This window comes from Dipodomys spectabilis, unplaced genomic scaffold (genome assembly GCF_019054845.1).
Source record: "Dipodomys spectabilis isolate Male_0828 unplaced genomic scaffold, ASM1905484v1 ptg000024l, whole genome shotgun sequence".
Lineage (NCBI taxonomy): Eukaryota > Metazoa > Chordata > Mammalia > Rodentia > Heteromyidae > Dipodomys > Dipodomys spectabilis.
Genome location: NW_024870701.1, coordinates 4,327,176 through 4,345,939, shown reverse-complemented (window position 1 = coordinate 4,345,939; position 18,764 = coordinate 4,327,176). Strand labels below are relative to the sequence as shown.

Here is an 18,764-nt window from a genome sequence, read left to right as displayed (position 1 = left end):
CCAGTCAAACCCACAGAACCCACAGGCAATGCGGGTACACAGAACCTAATGCGCCAAAGTACTACACAGCCCCCGGCTTGGGACCTGGCAAAGCCGCTGCAGACGTGCTGGGTCAACTCCCAGCAGCTAATTTATCTATGATCTGAAATTACACTAAATTTCCAAGGCCTGGGGAAAACATTTCCCATGAGCCAGAAGTTAATTTATTTGCAGGGGGAAATGAATGGCTGCCTTTTGCTTTCCTGACCCTCCCGTAGGCACCAGGAAGCAACATGAAGTGACCCTGAAGAGAGACTCCAGACAGCCTTCATTTATTCAAGATGGCCTAGAAATCAGCCAAGGGTGACAGGACAAATTCTGCAACTCATCCGAATAGGTATGAGGATCCTTAAGCTAAGAATACATTCACATGGATGATTTTGTATGCCATCTTTTAAGGATGGGGGATGTTGAGATTGTGTAGAACTTGGAACATGTTTCTGAGCTTGTTTTATTATCACAGGTAAGAAAGTAGCGGCTTAGATGGCCCAGATTAGTGGAGTTGGTTGTTGGGAGAGGCAGCCAGAGATCATTTCCCTTCCTTCTGACCTTTGTATTTTATTTCATGACAACTGAGGTTTTTGTTTTTTTTTTTTGTTTAACTTTGTATCCTAAAAAGGAGGAAAAGGAGGAGGAAGATAAGGAGGGAAAGAGGGATTTAGAAACTTAATGATAGTTTTAGGGCTAGAAGAAACAATATTGAAGAACATTCCCAACTACCTTCCCCGCCACCACCACCACCCCCAAAAGGCATTTTGATGCAACAGTAACAAAATAAAAATTCATTTCCAACCACAAAATATATGGGCGGGTGCCCGTGGCTCACGCCTGTAATCCTAGCTACTCAGGAGGCTGAGATCTGAGGATTATGGATCAAAGCCAGCCCTGGCAGGAAAGTCCCCAAGACTCTTATCTCCAATAAACCACCAGAAAACCGAAGTGGTGCTGTAGCTCAAGTGGTAGAGTGCTAGCCTTGAGCTGAAGAGCTGAGGGACAGCGCCCAGGCCCAGAGTTCAAGCCCCACGACAGACAAAAAGAAAAAAAAAAATTCACTTTAACCATTCTCAATCCTTCTGAAAGCACTAAGAGTAATAAGAACTGAAGGAGGGAGGAAAACTCAGCCAGTGAAGTCATTTTCTAACTCTATAAAACAACTAGCCCTTGGGACTAGGAAGGTGACTTAGTGGTACAGTGCTTGCTTAGCATGCATAAAGCCCTGGGTTTGATTCCTCAGTATCACATAAACAGAAAAAGCTAGAAGCAGCCCTGTGGATCAAGTGGTAGAATGCTAGCCTTGACCAAAAGCAGCTCAGGGATAGTGCTCAGGCCTGAGTTCAAGCCCCAGGACTGGCAAAACAAAAAACAAACAAAAAAACACCTACTAGCCCAGGGTAAACTAGAACATTTCACACATCCTCCTCCATTTTAGCCACCTCAGTCTGGTTCGAGAAACACAGGTGACATCAGACTCCTCCTCCTTCAAGGTCAAGTTAACCCTGAATGCTCAAGCTGCCAGGTACAGCTCACCACTTGGTGTGGATTATAGTTCTTGCAGTCCTGGAATTAATGCTATTTGCTTTGTCTGCAGATTAGGAAATGAGTGTCAGATAACTTTCCCAAAGTTGTGGAGACTGGTGCTGAGCAGACTTGATAGTCCTGTAGCTTACCTCCATTCCATATCACCTCTAACCTACCACGTCAGCAAGGCATGGGTTTCCATGAATTTTTCAGACTCATATGCAAACACAACACACCAACCCTAAGTCACTCCCAGGACAATTATCTCAACATTTTCTAATACTAAAAGAGACCCACCACCAAGGAAGGCTACCCTGATAAGAACATGAAAATTCTAAAATGCCACACACGTCCAAGGAGCCAAAGTTAAATGCCACCATTTTGTGTGGTGGGACAGCCTCCCCACCCCAAAGAGAAAAAGCAAAATAGAAGAGGCTGTCCAGGTCCTTTCTTCCAGAGAGCTTAAAGATCCTCTGTCCTCAGCTAAGCTTTGAGACTTCGTGGCATTTTCCTAGAGAGGGTAGCTAGAAAGGGAAATGCTTCTTGGACCAAAATATATTTCATTCCCAAAGAAGTAAGCCCTGGACTTGCTATCTGTCACATTGAACACAATGATTCAAGCCTCTGATCCCAGCTACTTGAGAGGTAGAGATCAATAAGGAGGCTAGTGGCTCCTAGCCATCAGGGTAAAAAGTTGGTGAGACCCTTATCTCAGTAAGCCAGTTGTAGCTTCCCAGCTACAGGGAGGCACAAAAGAAGATTCGGGTCTGAGGACATCTTTGGGTGGGTGGGTGGGAAGCAAGAGCTCATCTGGGGAAATAAAAAGCAGTAAAAATAATTGCAGTATAACTCACGGTATAGGGCTGGGAAGGTGGCTCAGTGCCTTGCATACATAGGCCCTGGGTTAATTTCTCAGCACCACATAAATAGAAAAGCCTGGAAGTGGTGCTGTGACTCAAGTGGTAGAGTGCTAGCCTTGAGCTCAAGAGTTGAGGGACAGTACCCAGGCCAGAGTTCAAGCCCCACAACCAACAACAACAACAAAAAAAACCAAACACCTCATAGTATGTATACACACATACCTAGAAGGCACAGGGTACTGAGTTCAAACCTTAGGACTGTCCAAAAATAAAAGTTGTTACCAATTTAATGGTAAGTAAATCCAATGTCAAGTGCCAACTTCCAATAAACCGAAGCCTCCAACTCCAAAAGGAAATCCTTAAGGCAGGTTTCCATCACCATACCCACACTTACTTCATAAAGATTTAACCACCCTGTGTTGCATCCAAATCAATTTAAAAGGAAAGGAACTCATTGTATAGAAGACAAAACAATACCCTTTTTATTTTTTTTTAACCTCTGGTGAAATAGGTTTCCATATGACATTCCCCCCCCCCTTTTTTTTTTAACTTTTTGCCTGTCCTGGGGCTTGAACTTTAGGCCTAGGCGCTGTCCCTGAGCTTCTTTTGCTCAAGGCTAACGCTCTACCACTTGAGCCACAGCACCATTTCCGGCTTTCTTCTGAGTAGTTTATTGGAGATAAGAGTCTCAAGGACTTTCCTGTCCAGGCTTACTTTAAACCAAGATCCTCAGATCTCAGCCTCCCAAGTAGCTAGGATTATAGACGTGAGCTACCAACGCCCGGCTGACATCCCTTTAAAAAAATTAATGTAAACCAACCTGTGGTGAGTCACACTATACAGACTTCATCAGAGCGTGTACAGATGCCTAGAGTATTTACAAATGCTATTTTTTAGGTAGTAAAGTTTTTGTTGCAAATTTTCCAGCACATATCCACAGTGAAAGAAAAAGGGGTATATTGGTATTCTCATATAAAAATTCTTAACAAATAGAGAAAGGCAATTTTTCCTGAGAGAGGGATTTGTTCTTGACATGAGTTTTCTTTGGACAGTTGCAAAGGTAAAAATGGGATGTAGTTTGTAAAATCCTTAAGAATGTCTAAGTTAACATTTTTTTCTTTTAAATTATTTTAAGTACCATTAAGTTAAAATGTATACATTCATTATAAAAAATGCTGTTAAATCGTATGCAAATGATTTAACACTGATTGCTGCAACGCAAATTGCACTTTTTAAAAAAAAATTATTGTGTACATGGAAGAAAAAAATATCTTGTTTGCTACCCTGTTTACAAATTCTGAGTGAGCTCAGATCAGTCGCCCAAGCTGAGCTTCGAGAAGATTCAGTCACAGCTCGGCAGTCTTGAAAACTGACAAATACACTTGACAATACACCTCAGAAAGCAATCCTCCTTCTTAGCCGTGAGTACCAAACGGCCTCCAATGGTCTCCACGAACTTGTGAACCTGGCATGTGGCACAGGTGTGAAGAACTTCTAGAAAAACCATAATCGATCCAAAGAAGCACATGATTTGGGGCAATACACATTAACCTTTAAAAAAAAAAAAAAAAAAAGAATCTCAATTGTCCACGTCCCAGTTTGTGCCAGCAGTTCAGGGGACAGCGCAGAAGCAGACTGGCTGGCCGGAGGCCGCCCCGGCTGCAGGAGGCCGGCCATGTGCCACTGCTGTTGGCCTTTCCCCAGAAGCAAGCCTCTTGGGAAATACATCACTTTCAAAACAAAGGCACAGAAATCACGCATCGGAGGAATGTTCGGTCTGTCTGGTTGCCACCATGTGGACTGCTGGTTCGAGGCCCTCAGAGTGGGGAGTCCTCTTTACTCCCAGCAGCACCAGCTCAGGCCAAGGCCAGAGCGCACCAGGAATCCTGTCGCACAGAGGATGTGACTTCTGCTGGGGAAGACAGACTGACGCCAATGTAGAGCCCGTCCTGAGCTGAATACTTGAGCTCGCTGTTCTCAGGGGTGGGGCCTTCTCCCGCGCTAGGCATCACTGGAGCCCCGGCCTGGCAGACATGGGACAGAGAAGACATGGTTACCCATCACTGTCAGCTGACCCCATCCTACTAGTTCAGCACACCCAGGAGGAAATCAAGAAGCCAGCCCTGCTCTGTCCAGCAGCCCACAAGTAGGAGCCCTCACTGGGCTCCCATGGCGTTACCCCATGGCATTATCTAATCCTGGCAATTTAGTGTGTGGGGCTCGGGCATGGTGGACATGTATGTACTGGAGCTAGAACTCAAGGCCTGGGTGCTGGTCCCTTAGAGCTTGTATGCTCAAGACTAGTACTCTACTACTTGAGCCACGCCACCAGGTCCAGCTTTTTTGTGAGGAGGTTAATTGGAGTGAAGAGTCTCATTCTTGGGCTTTCCTGCTTAGGCTGGCTTCAAATCACAATCCTCAGATCTCAGCCTCCTGAGTAGCTAGGATTGCAGGCCTGAGCCTGTAACTTATGCTCTTAAAAACACCGTCCATTGGGGCTGGGAAGGTGGCTCAGTGGTAGAGCGCTTGCCTTGCACGCACAAGGTCCTGGAGTCCATTCCTCAGCACCACATAAGCAGAAAATGCTGGAAGTGGCACTGTGGCTCAAGGGGTAGAGCACTAGCCTTGAGCTGAAGAGCTGAGGGACAGTGCCCAGGCCCAGAGTTCAAGACCCACGACCAACAAAAACAAAACAAAATTAAAAAAAAAAAAACACCATACATTAACTTTAGAACTCAAGGACCACACAGCAGGATGCAGAAAGCTGGAGGAATCCTATCTGTAAATGTGCCGAACAAACTTGGAGATCTCTCACAAGTGAAACAAACCACACTTCACAGGTAAATGCCACATGGCCCACAGGAGGCTCACACCATCCTGTCACTAGGTGAGGGAAATAAACAGCAGAGCCACTAGCTAGCTTGCCAGGGAGGTCAGAATCCATAAAAGGCTACGTGCTCAACATTCTCTACTACATTTAAAAACACTGACTTGATGGAAATGAAACTAGTCATACGCAGGTTTGGTGGGATTTGTTGCTCATTGTTGCATTGTGTGACAGTGTCTTGGTATTTATCCCAGGCTGGCCTCTTGTACTGGGATTATAGGTGTGTGTCACTGAACTCAAAGATTTTAATAGGTATCTCATTTACCTAACTTTACAAAAACGGGCCACACATGTTTTGCTGCAGATTGTGTTTTCTAACAGCACTAGTATGCCCATAATCAATTCTGGAGACAAAATGTCAACTCTCCCCTGTTTCATTCCTTCTCTATCCTAATGAGAAAGGCCAAATAGAAACCTTATATAATTTAGTAGACTAAAACCAATGTGACTGGGATCTGTTTGAGAAAACAATTAAATTTGAGAGAATTTCTTAAAAATCTAGCCACAAGCCATGTACTTTTTTAACCACACCTTTTTCCCTCCCCCACATTTTTTGGGGGGTCAGTTGTGAGGATTGAACTCAGGGCTTGGGTGCTGTCCCTGAGCTCATTAGCTCACTAACTAACACTTTGAGTCACAGCACCACTTCCCATTTGAGTCTCAGGAGACTTTTCTGCCTAGGTTGGCTTTGAACCGACATCTTCAGATTTCAGCCTCCTGAGTCACTAGGATTATAGGTGTGTGAGCCACCAGCACCTGCCCTCTCCCACATTTCTATCAGAACCATTCCCTAATTTCAGGATTCCATTCCATACATTCCTGGCTACCTGTTTTTTGTTACAGGTAGAACTTTTTTCTCTGTTATTCCAGTAACTTTTCTTCTTACATGACTCCACTAAATCCTGAGATAAACCAGTCGTAGGAAGCAGAACACCCAACATTGACTAAACTGGATGGGAGTGTGCATCCTTGTCCCTAGAACCAAACAGCTCTCTTCAACTCCATTTTCCCAACCTGCTTCCTACTCATTACTCCTATAGCAAGCTGAGAGGCAGGGGAGAAACCCCCAGTTCTAGCATATGACTCACTCTCTGCCCTCTCCAACTTCCTCCCCCAAGCAGACTAAACCCAACTCCCTTTCATAGATCCTATTCCTTTCTTTGTCCAGAAATGATAGCTCAATGAAAGAAATGATAGCTCAAGCCAGGTGCTGGTGGCTCATGCCTGTAATCTTAGCTACTCAGGAGGCTGAGATCTGAGGATCACGGTTCAAAGCCAGCCCAGGCAGGAAAAGCTGTGAAACTTATCTCCAATAAACCACTCAGAAAACTGGAAGTGGTACTGTGGCTCAAGTGGTAGAGTGCTGGTCTTGAGCTGGAGATAAGGGACAGTGCCCAGGCCTAGAGTACAAGCCCCACGACCCACCCCCAAAAAAGCAGGGGAGCTTATGAAAATCCAGGAACAAGACCCCTACACTCCAAGCTCAGCTTAAGTAACACAAACACAAAGGCTAAAACTGAGGGCTTTCAATGTACAAAACATCACACTACACAGTCATTGAAATGTCTCACATGTAAGGTAGATTCATGTGAAAATTCTGAAATGCAATAGCCCTATCAAACAATGATGCTATGAATCTGGTTACACTAAATGCACATGTGGGGCTTTCTGGCTATTCCTGAGAAGTAGAGAAGGGACCTGGATCACTAAGAAACAGCCCACCTGCAACATCAGAACAGAGGGGCTGAGACAGAAGAGGGCTCTGAAGTCACCACCACCATTGGCAGCTAGGCCATTACACACTACCAGCCAGGCAGTCCAGCTGCTTATCATGAATGCCAAATGAGTGGCCAAATGGGGAGGTGGAATATTGTCTGGAAAGGAATCAGAGTGCCAGGGGCTCATCACCGTTGCCTGTAATCCTAGCTACTAAGTAGGCTGAGATCCAGAGACTTACAGTCAAGGCAGAAAAGTCCACAAAACTTCATCTCCAAAATAACTCAGGATGGAGGCATAGCTCAAGTGATAGAGCACCAATCTAGCAGACATCATCCCTGAGTTCACATCTAAGTACCATCAAAAGATGGAAGGGGGCTGGGAAAGTGGCTCAGTGGTAGAGCTCTTGCCTTGCATGCATGAGGCCCTGGGTTCGATTCCTCAGCACCACATAAGCAGGGGAAAAAAAGCCGGAAGTGGTGCTATGGCTCAAGTGGTAGCATGCTAGCCTTGAGCTGAAGAGCTGAGGGACGGCGCCCAGGCCCAGAGTTCAGGCCCATGACTGGACCCAAAATAATAATAATAATAATAAATAAAAAAGATGAAAGAAAGGGGGGATAGAGGGAAAGAAGAAAAAAGGGGAAGAAGCAAGTGGCTATCATGGATCAGTCAACCACAGGAACAGTGGCCTCCCTCAGCTTCCTCTTTGTACCCTGGTCCTCACATTACTTGCCTGGAGAATGGTCCTGACAGCTAAATGCTTTCGTGTTTGTGACCGTGTCAGCAGGATGCTATGCTGTGTCCACTATTCCATTATTGAAGGAAGCCATCATTTCATTCCGGGGTTGTAGTTCAATATTAAAATACAGGACTACTACGCTCAATATTGGGGGAAATAAAAAAAGGGGAAAAGGGCAAAGACAGAGGAAAAGGCTTGCAAAAAGGAGAAGGCTTACAATACTGATGTCAAATGTTCATGCCATTGGGTTGTAGGGCTGTAATCTGGTTTACAGCTTCCAGAAGGCAGTTAGCCATAATGTCCAGAACCACAGGTTCATGTCCTAGGTGACCCTGTAATTTCACTTCTGAAAATGTATTATAAGGAAACAATTCAAAAGAAAGGAAAGGCTACACAAAGGAAGCCATCTATTTGTAGGATTACTTATAATAGTGGAAACCATGGAATCAATCTCATGTCTAATGATATGGGAATGGTTTGGAAAAAGCAGGGTACATCCGCTCCACCAGGATTGATGCAATTATTAAAAAATAGTAAGATTGGGCAGCAAGATGGAAAAAATCCTGTCATACCATGGGGTAAGTGAAAAACAGCAGGATATGAATTCTATGTCCTGGTAAGTATTACCAGGGAACCTGGGAAAGAGCCATAGGAGGATCAAGCCTGTTAGCCATCTGTACCCTTCACTGAGTATTTTGCTTGAATATTTTAATGCAATCACATACGCAACCTACTTTGGGGAAGAATAGAATATACTAGTACCAGAAATTTGAGACATAATCACTTAAGCGTCCATCTAGCCTGAATATAGTTATAAAACAGTTTAAAAAACTAGAGTATGCCAGCATGGAAGGCTCATACCTGTAATCCTAGCTACGATGAGATCTGAGATTCACAGGATCAAAGCCAGACCAGGCAGTCAAGTGGGAGACTCTTATCTCCAATTAACTAGCAAAAAACTGGCAGGGGAGCTGTGGCTAGCTTTAAATGAAAAAGGGATAGAACATGGGCTTTGAGTTCAAGGCCTAATACCTGCACCCAAAATCAAAACCAAAACAAAACACAGAATGAGGTGCCAAAATGACGGATACCAAAGAAGGAATTCAGTAGAAGGCCATCACACCCCTTGAATCATTTCCATGCCTCCTGGCAATAAGCTGAGACCTTCACATCCAGGCACACATCAAACACATCTCTACTGGAGTCAGAACTCTTGAGCACACAGAGCCATGTGTCATAAGGACTTGAACTCTTGGCACATTTAATTGCAGAAAAACCCTGAGGACTCTCCTAAAGAAACATGGCCCGTTATCATTTTCTTTCCTAAGTTCCTTTCCTTCCTGGGAAAGAATCAGTACTATTGAGGGGAGAAAAAAAAAAGATCAGAGGACATTTATGATAACTCAGGAGGCAGTAGCCAGCAAATAAACACAAGTATGAATTTCAGTTGGTGAGTGTTTTCCCACTTCTAATGAAACCCATCAAAGGACTCTATGCAGTTCAATGACACATATCTCAGTGTAGCAAAAGCAGGCACTCAGACTAAGTTAAACAAGTGTACCTGGAGTAGAGAAGAAGAGAAGAGGGTTTTGGAATGCCCACAGATGACACTGCTAAGCTTCCTCCCTCCCAGTGCCAGGCAGGCAGCCCGGGCCAGGCGGAGGTCCCGCTCCCTCTCCCTGATCAAAGTGCAGTGAGGGTGGAGCAGAAATCTGTTCTGTGTTTCTCTTCACAGCTTATCTGCTCTCCACCCTCCAGACAACTGAAAATGGAGGTACTTCCTGTTGAAAGAATGTGTTATCAGTGCCAGACCCAGCCAGGGCTTAGCGCTGCAAGGGCCAGGGTAGGTGGGGGGCAGGCAGCGCCGCCAGGCTGGAAAACTCGCTCCAAAAGGAAGAAATGACTTCAGGGAAAGCTCAGGCCCCTGCAGATTGGGACATGGAATCTCCACTAGTCTAAGCAGCTTTAGATCACTGACATTTCTGGATTTTCCAAGAGACTTAAGCCTTTGCTGTTTTAAAAGACTTCTGATTTGACACACTCATGTGGTCAAATGCCCAGCAGTGTGGCTCCCAGAAGAATACTCCTTTCTTTCCCTTGACTTCACATCTTCCCTGAAGGGGAGCTAAATACAACCTCCACCAAAAGAGAGAGAAAAACAGACAGACAGCCAAGAGGAAAATGGTTCAGAGCTTAGTCTTGTCTAACAAATCTGAATTGTGTACACCATTTTGTGTATGGTCCTAGAGCTTGAACTCAGGACCAAAGCGCTGTCCCTGGGCTTTTTTGCTCAAGGCTACTACTGCTTTACCACTTGAGCCACACTTCCATTCCGGCTTTCTGGTGATTAAATGGAGAGTCTCAGACTTTCCACCTGGGCTGGCTTCAAACCTCAATCCTCAGATCTCAGCTTCCTGAGTATCTAGGATTATAGGCATGAGCCACCAGCACCTAGCTTGAATTATAATTTTTTTTTTTTTTTGAGACAAGATCTTGCTAAATCGCCCAGGCTGGCCTTCAATCAAATTTGCCATCCTCTGGCCTGTTTCCTTGTTGTTGGGATTACAGGAGTAAAACACCACATAAGGCTATAAATTTCATTTCTGAATCCCCAAAGAAGTCCACTAGGATGTATGCCAGTCTCTGTGCTGCACATAATGCTGTCTCATTCTTTAGGAAAACCCAGGTAGGTGGCAGGGAGGGTGTGGTTACCCAGAAGCCTGTGGCTCTGATGAAGGTCATGCTGCTCCTGAGCTCCAGGTCACCTAAACTCCTAGCCTGTCTTTTCTCATACATCCAAGCACATTTGTAATCACAGCTCTTTTCGTCTGAGAAGCCAGTTGTCAGTCACTGCCAAACCTCTCCTCTGCTTTAATAGCCTCTAGGTAAGACTTTTGCAGCATTTCAGCTGTTTTCCCCAAAGGAGGCGAAAAAGAGTTTATCCACATATTCCAGCGAAGGGGAAATACTTGCATGAAAATCTTCACGTCCACTATACAAACAACAGTTTGCATGGAGGCGAAATGGGGCCAGACACAAGCGACAGATAAATAGTTTAGAAGGTGACTGGGAAAGATCCAGGGACAGATCTGTCTCAGTCAGAACGTGTGAGAATCAATCACCACAGAAGCCTCCAATGTTCCCACCACAGCAAGAAAAAACACCTCCCCCTCCTCTCCCCAAGACTGCTGTTGCTCACCTTAGCTGACTACAACCTAACTCAATTTCTAGCAGACTCTTTTCTGGAATTTTACTGGCTGGCCCTTTGCCTCAACAGCCTCTGTCCACACTGTGAGATGCTGTCTTTTTCAGGACAGGTGAAAAACAACTCAGTACCCACAATCTGTTCTAAGCAAAGGAGCGAATTGTTTTATGAATGTGTGCACACTTGAACAGCCAGCACACTGCAGGGAGGGAGTTTATGAGCGTACTCAGTGATTGTAGGTGGCCATGCCAGTAGGAGCTGGGGGTAGAGAGAGAGCCAAGGGGTGGTTGGAAGACTGATCCTACAACCTCAAGTTAAGGAGCATTTGAAAGAAAGGGCTGTTCTCCCCAAAATGAACCAGAGTCACTCACTCTAGTTTTGTCTTCATATAGGAAGTGGTAAAGGAACCTGGGTAACATTTCAATTCTAAGTTTCACTTTTATAACAGAAATGGTTTGAGGACATTGGATGAGTGTCTCTCCACCTCAATGAGAGGTCAAAGGACCAAGCAGTTTTCCCCAATGTCCTTCTACCAAAAAAGCCCCAGGGAGTACTGACTATCAGGAGAAATGAAAAAAATGAGTAATTCTGCTATGGAACAAATGAAAAACAATGTACCTTTATTGTAAAGTTCATGAACAGGGGAATGAATGAAAAATCTTTAAACACATGATTCTTTTTGTGATACTGGGGTTTGAACTCAGAACCACACATTTGCTAGGCTGGCACTCCATCAACAGAACTGGCCTACAGTTTTGCTTTTTGCTGATTAATTGGAGGTGGATGTAGTGAATTCTTTTTTCTGCCCTGACTAACTTTGAACCATGATCCTCTGGCTCTCAGCCTCCTGAGTAGATAGGATTCTAGGCAAAAGCCACCAGCACCTGGCTAAACTATGGTTCTTAGCACAGTAACTCTACCTCTTCAAACCTCCCCTTCTAGAAAATAAGAATTTGTTTCTTCTATCTTTAAATGAAACAAACAAACAAGAACCAGAAATGGCCATGCAAATAAAATGCATTACTATTAACTTATATTTAAATGCTGTTACTCTTCTTGAGCTTCAGAAGGGTCTGCGAGCAATTCAGTTACGCTATGCAATACTCACTAGGGCCAGATGGTGGGAATTACTTCTGTCCTTTAGCAGGAGGAGGAGAACATGGGGGACTTTTTACCAAATCTTGGCAGTTCAGGATAGTCACACAGACAAATCTAGAGCTAGCATCTGTTTCTTCACAGCTGCTAATCCATGAAGCCCAGAATAAACTTCAGAACCCATTCAGGCTTCACTACAAATCAAGTAACCAATATTAGGTGGAGTTTTTATTGAAAAATCTTTATGCTTACTATGCTTACTTAATAAAAGGAAACAAGAATGTGTGCCCCAGTTTAGGAAAGACTTCTGTGACAACTCCAACAGTGGCTAGCCATGGAGTCAGATCACCGTGACAGCAGCTCTGCATACTCACAAAATCCCAACACGGAAACCCATGCCTTGTTTGTTTGTTGGAGTGTGCTTGTTAAAATCTGAGATCTGTAAAACAACTTGTTTGTGCTTAGTCTCCCAATTTTCTAAGTGTCTGGTGTTTATAAAACCTGAGATGATAGGTAGCTGAATTATGAGTTGTCACATTGACCATGCTTATCTTTGGAGGTGACTTTTTAAATTATTGACATTTCAGAGAAAAATTAACAGGTGAACCTGCACACCAACAGAGCTGTCACACTGCATTTAATTCTTATCCCTTACATCTTCATATTGCTAAGTAAACTCTTTTGGCAGACACCCATGAGAGACATAATAAATTACTTCAGTTCCAGTAAAAGGAATTCATTTTCTTCAAAGACTCATTTAGCAATAACATTTCAGAGCATTTTAAGCCAGATTTCTTAAATGCAGCCATGTTTTCCCGTAATATTATTTTATGTTTTGTGGCAAATCTGTATCGTTAATACGGGAGGTGAGGGTGGGGGATAAAAAACCTTCAGTGGTCTGTAATTTGCAAAGAAAAGCTGTGTCCTGAGTTTAAGGCCACATGAAAAGACAAACAACTTCTGCCTGTCCTTGTTTACCTGGTACTCTGGCTTTCAGAGTACTAAGAAACAATCAGTCACTTATTAAATAAACCATAGTTCTAGCCAGCATCGGTGGCTCATGCTTGTAATCCTAGCTACTCAGGAGACTGAGATCTGAGGATCGAGGTTCAAACAAAGCCAGCCCAGACAGAAAAGCCCATGATATTCTTATTTCTAATGAACTACCAAAATGGCAAAAGTGGAGCTGTGGTTCAAGTGGTAGAGTGCTAACCTTGGGCAAAAGAAGCTCAGGGACAGTGCTCACACCCTGAACTCAAGCCCTAGTACCGGACTAAAACACACAAAACAAAACAAAACAAAAAACAAACTATAGCCCTATTAGCCCACCCAAACTACTTAAAGAGCAACACAGTTTTAGTGTTTCCTAATATACATCTAAAGCCATTAGTTATGCATCTGCTACAATGTATTCTTACTTTGCTTTACCACTCCCCATCTCTGTCACACACACACACACACACACACTGAAATAAGAAAGCCTAGAAAAGGCCTTAGCAGATCAAAATGAAAGTATGTGAACTCAGGCTGCTGTAACGTTCCCTGCCAGGGCGACACATGACTTTCACGCGAAGGTCCATGTGGTCAGACAAGAACGTGAGTTATTAGAAGGGGCTGTAAAGGAAGAGAGAAAGGGAGCCTGGCACACAGCGAGCCTGAAGATAAAATGCCAACAAAATATTTATGCTCATGGCTTGGAGCGTGTGGCGAGGATATTAATAACAGCGATGATTGGTCAGCTCCCGGGGAGGGGGAGCAGCCCTCCACGGAGAGCCAGGAGACGTCGGTTCCAGTCCCCACTTCAACTCGGGCTCTTTCTGTGACCTTATGCCATCACTCTGGATCCTGGTTACAAATGAGGTAATAATAAGATCTAACCACAACCCTCTTACAGCCCCCTCTGGGAGATTAATGATTATTTAACTCTTATTATTCTTTTGGAAAAGAGGGGTTTGGATTATAAACCCTGGGGCCAGGGGAGGGGTGGGGGAGGCAATGGGCACTTGCCAGTTAAGGAATTATTTCACAAAACTTAATTGTAGACAACTGGAACATTTTAAAACAATTTTACACAACTTAGCACTCACACCATTATAAGGATTTTAGTACTATTTGATACTTTCAAAGAACTTTATTTCATATAACTGCATTAAAGTAAATTTTTATAATCTGTACTATAATACTTTTACTACTTTTATGAATAATAAAATTGTTTTTTTTACATGTGTGTCCAAGGCATGAACCAAGCAAAGGTACAGAGCCCAGGCTGGGCTAAACATGGGATTGTTTTGCCCCTGGCTGATATAAGATGAGCACCATGAAGTTGATGTCACTTTGCCCAGAACAGGGAGAAAATTATTTTTCTACCTAATATTATCCACCTGCCATATTTTTAGTACCGTAATACATTTTATTTCTAAATATAATGTGTGTGTATGTCAGTGCTGAGACTTGAATTCAGGGTTCCATGCTCTTTTTTGGCTCAAGAGGTGCTCTACGACTTGGGCCTCACCTTTACTTTTCATTTTTTTCTAGTTAATTGGAAGTGAAAGTTTCCTGGACTTACCCTGCTCCGGCTAGCTTCAAACCACGATCCTCAGACCTCAACCTCCAGAGCAGTTAGAATTATTGAGGCAAGCCAAATATAACATGAAGGAAGTTGGTACTACTGTTTTAGCAGAAGTGATGCCCTTTATCTCTACAGATCTTAAAGAAATTAATGTAGTATGATACAGTGGTAACATTGACTGCATGCACCTGCCAGAATTGGGTCCATTCAAAGCCTTCCTATTAATTTGATACCTGATATTGGATCAATTCCTCACTTTCTGTACCCTGTTTGGGATAAAGAGAAAGTACCTGGAACAGGCATAAAAAGTACTTCATGGAAGCTAGATTTTTCTCCTCACTCTGTCCACTACCTCATATGAGAAAATAAAGAATAAAACCCTAGACTCATCCATGAGTGTTTATATGTGAAGGCTCTTGTAGAATATCAAATTAAGAGTTGGGTGGAGGGTGTCTCAGCATACCTCTAAAAGGGGACCAACATTTTCAGATCCCCGCTATCAGACTATGGACTACAGACGAGTTTGCAGAATGCTTTTCTCCCCACCTCCCAAAGAACCTATGAAAGAAAACACACTGGCAAAGGTTGTAAAACCACCAGCAAAAGTTTTCTAAAAGCTGTAATGACAGTTTTTGGTCACAATGTAGTGCTAAATGGCAAGTGAGAGGGCCATGAATATTCACACAACTCATCCTAGCATTACAAAAGTATACAAACACATACATGGAAAAAATGAGGCACCTTTCATTACACACACACACACTGTAGGGGTATACTTGGAAATAGTGAGGAAAGGAGTGACACTGTCCAAAGAGAAATGTACTTATTACCTGACTTATATTAAGTATAATCTCTCTGTAAATCACCTTTTTTTTTATTTTTGGCCAGTCCTGGGCTTGAACTCAAGGCCTGGGCACTGTCACAGTGCTCAAGACTAGCACTCTACCATTTGTCACAGTGCCACTTCTGGCTTTTTCTGTTTATATGGTACTGAGGAATCAAACTCAGGGCTTCATGCATGCTAGGCAAGCACTCTACCACGAAGCCACATTCCTAGCCCACATCACCTTTATATTTACAATAAAAATAAAACTGGGGCCAGTGGCCCAGGCCTGTAATCCTGGTTACTCAAAAAGCTGAAATCTGAGGATCAAGGTTTGACCAGGCAGGAAAATCTATGAGATTCTGATCTCTAATTAACCTCTAAAAAACAGGAAGTGAATCAGTGAATCTGTGGCTGAACTGATTCAGTGCTAGCCTTTAGCAAGAGAGCTCAGGGACATTATCCAGGCCCTGAGTTCAAGCCCCAAGGCTGTCAAAAAAAAAGTTTCCCTGGTAAACAACCACAGCTCTAGTCCTGAGGCAGATAACACACTACGCCATTTACTTTTCTGATAGGGCATCAAGGTGATTTCTGCTACTTTACATTACCACTCTTAAGTCCTTCATATTTTTCACTTCCTTTAGCAGGACCAGCCATATAACAAAACGTGGAGCAAGACAGTATGCTAATAAAAAGTATTTCCCACAGGGTGGTGATGTGTCACACCTGTAATCCTAGCTACTCTGAATATCATGGTTCAAAGCCAACCCAAGCAGAAAAGTCACTATGAGATCTTATCTCCAATTTAACCTCTCAAAACCCAGAAATAGTGCTGTGGCTCCAAGTGGTAGAGTGCTAGCCTTGAGCAAAAAAGCTCAAGGACAGCACCCAGGCCCTGAATTCAAGGCCCACAACAGACCAAAAACAAAAAGTCTTTTCCCCACAAATATGAAGTGAATAGTGAGCTAGAAAACATTTCCCAAATTTCTACCACAGGCTTCAAAGGTCCACTCATGAAACAAAATCGACACAAAAGATTTTAAGTATTGACCTGCCTAAGCTCCTAAGCTTTCTTCAGACGGCCTCATAAATTGCACTGCAGCTGATCCTAGCAAGTGTCAGTTCCCAAATGGCTGCTACTGAACATAGGCCCTTAGTGGCAACTTAGGATTCTGCAATAGTGGGGGCACAGAGCACCCCAAAAAGAAACAGAAAAGAAATACCTTTTTAACAGCAATAAACTGATAGAAGAGTGGCTAAGATCCACCCACCAAGGCACAGATTCAGCCAATGAGGGAGTGAGATTAAATCTCTCTGTGGAAGTCATGTATCACCAACAAGAATCACACACTTGAGAAAACGTACTTCCAATCACTTACACGAGCCTCATGCCCCACCCATCCTGCCCGAGACAGAGATAGATACTATATGCAGCCCACATCACTCAACATGGGGTCAGAGTCTGTGGTTACAGCTCCTTGATCCTCACTCCTGATGTCCATTTTGCAAGACTCGTGTTAGCTGTTTGTATCAATTATAAAATACTTCTGGGAACTGGAGGCAGGGCTCAACTGATAGTAGACTAGCTGTGAGTGAACTAGCAATGGAGAAGCCCTAAAACCAATATTAAAAAAAAAGACCCAGCCAGCTGCTAAGTAGCTCATACCTGCAGTTCTTACTACTCAGGAGACTGGGATAAGGATCATAGATTGAAGTCAGCCCAAGCAGAAGCAAAAAAAAAAAAAAAAAAATGGAAGTGGAGCTGTTGCTCAAGTAGTAGCGCACCAGTTTTGAGTTAAAGCTCATAAGCCCTAACTCTAGTACTATCACACACACACACACACACACACACACACACACACACACACACACACACACACTCACACGCACACATAATTCAAGAATATTAATTGTTGGACTCAACATATAGGCAAAAAATAATTTGTCACTGAAGTCTAACCTTTTGTTTGACTGTTCACAGCAGTCAAATTAAACGTTTTCAAATATCCACTTTCCATCTGTTTGATTCAGCAGCTCAATTCCTGCCTTTTTGGCTTCTTACCTCAAGCACTCCAGTCAAACTGACCTCTCCAAAATAGCTCCCCTCCATTCCCGTATGTTTCTACACTTTCCTGAATCCCCCTATCCTTATTTTCTCCTGCAAAAATCAACCCACCGATTTCAGATTTCCTGTATTCCATGAAGCCCTTTCCCTATCCCCACCCCTTGACCCCTACAATACTTTATTTACCAACAGTAAAATCTAAGATCAAGGCCCACCCCCCCCCTCCTCCTTCTTCCAGGTGTGAGGCCTTGATTTCCTCCTCTGTAAGAGGCACCTCCCATGCAGCAGGGCCTCTAAGCAAGCAGCAATGCAAGGTCTGGACAGACATTTGTCAGCTCTTTTACTTCACTAATGACATGCTTAATGGTGACTTCAGTGTTTTTGCCATTTGAATACTGACTTCAGTACTAAACTGATTATTTACAGAAACTAGTTTAAGGCAGGCAAAATGTGTTCAGTGATTTCTTCTCAGGTATTCTTCTCAGCCCTATTAAAAACTTCATCCCCCAAAGAAATCCTTTCTATCCCAAAGGACATTAAGAAAAATATTTTTTAATTTATAGTTTCAAGCTTGAGCTACAGAGTTTAGGAGGTTTAAGAGCACCCAGTTTAAGAGGTTTTTTGCTGGTTGGTTGGGTTTATTTTTTGGTCGTGGGGCCTGAACTCTGGGCCTGGGCGCTGTCCCTCAGCTCTTCAGCTCAAGGTTATCGCTCTACCAACTTGAGTCACATCAATACTTCCAGGTTTTTCTGCTTATGTGATGCTGAGGAATCGAACCCAGGGCCTCATGAATGCCAAGGCAAGCACTCTAGCACTGAGCCATCTTCCCAGCCCAAGTTTAAGAATTTTAGGTCATAATTGGAACCAGGGAGCTGCGTCTTAAATCTCATTTTAGAATTTGATGAAATAAGACATGTTACTACATTTTCCCATAATAATATCAAAAGGCCCTCTAAAATAAAAATTAATTAATATAACTTAGAAGATTTTAATATTCTCACAACTCTTCAGAGAGTAAATTCCAGAGAAAATCTGGGCTATATTTCAAGTCACTTACATTACACATTTTCCAGTAAATTTACACATGAGAAAACCTTAGCCAGTAAAGGTACTTGTAGAAATTAATCACCTATCAAGCTCACCTTTTTCTTAATAAATATGAGAATAAAACAGATTGTAATGAGGCTGGATGGCACGGAGTCTTCCTAATTAATAGTAAGCAGGAAAAGACTGCCCACCCCGCACATC

General features: G+C 43.3%; 1 protein-coding gene and 1 non-coding gene across 3 annotated transcripts in view; both read right to left on the bottom strand.

The window, feature by feature from the left end:
• Window positions 1-3,224: 3,224 nt before the first annotated feature.
• Gata6 (GATA binding protein 6) overlaps window positions 3,225-18,764 on the bottom strand; it is a 31,819-nt gene continuing 16,279 nt past the window's right edge. For both annotated transcript variants that reach the window (XM_042675338.1, XM_042675339.1), the window contains one exon: window positions 3,225-4,441. In XM_042675338.1, the coding sequence (XP_042531272.1) occupies window positions 4,274-4,441 (168 nt within the window). In that variant the 3' untranslated portion in view covers window positions 3,225-4,273. The remainder of the gene's footprint in view (window positions 4,442-18,764) is intronic.
• LOC122104471 lies at window positions 14,282-14,411 on the bottom strand. Its single transcript, XR_006146935.1, has one exon. It is a non-coding gene; the product is annotated as a small nucleolar RNA SNORA48 (small nucleolar RNA).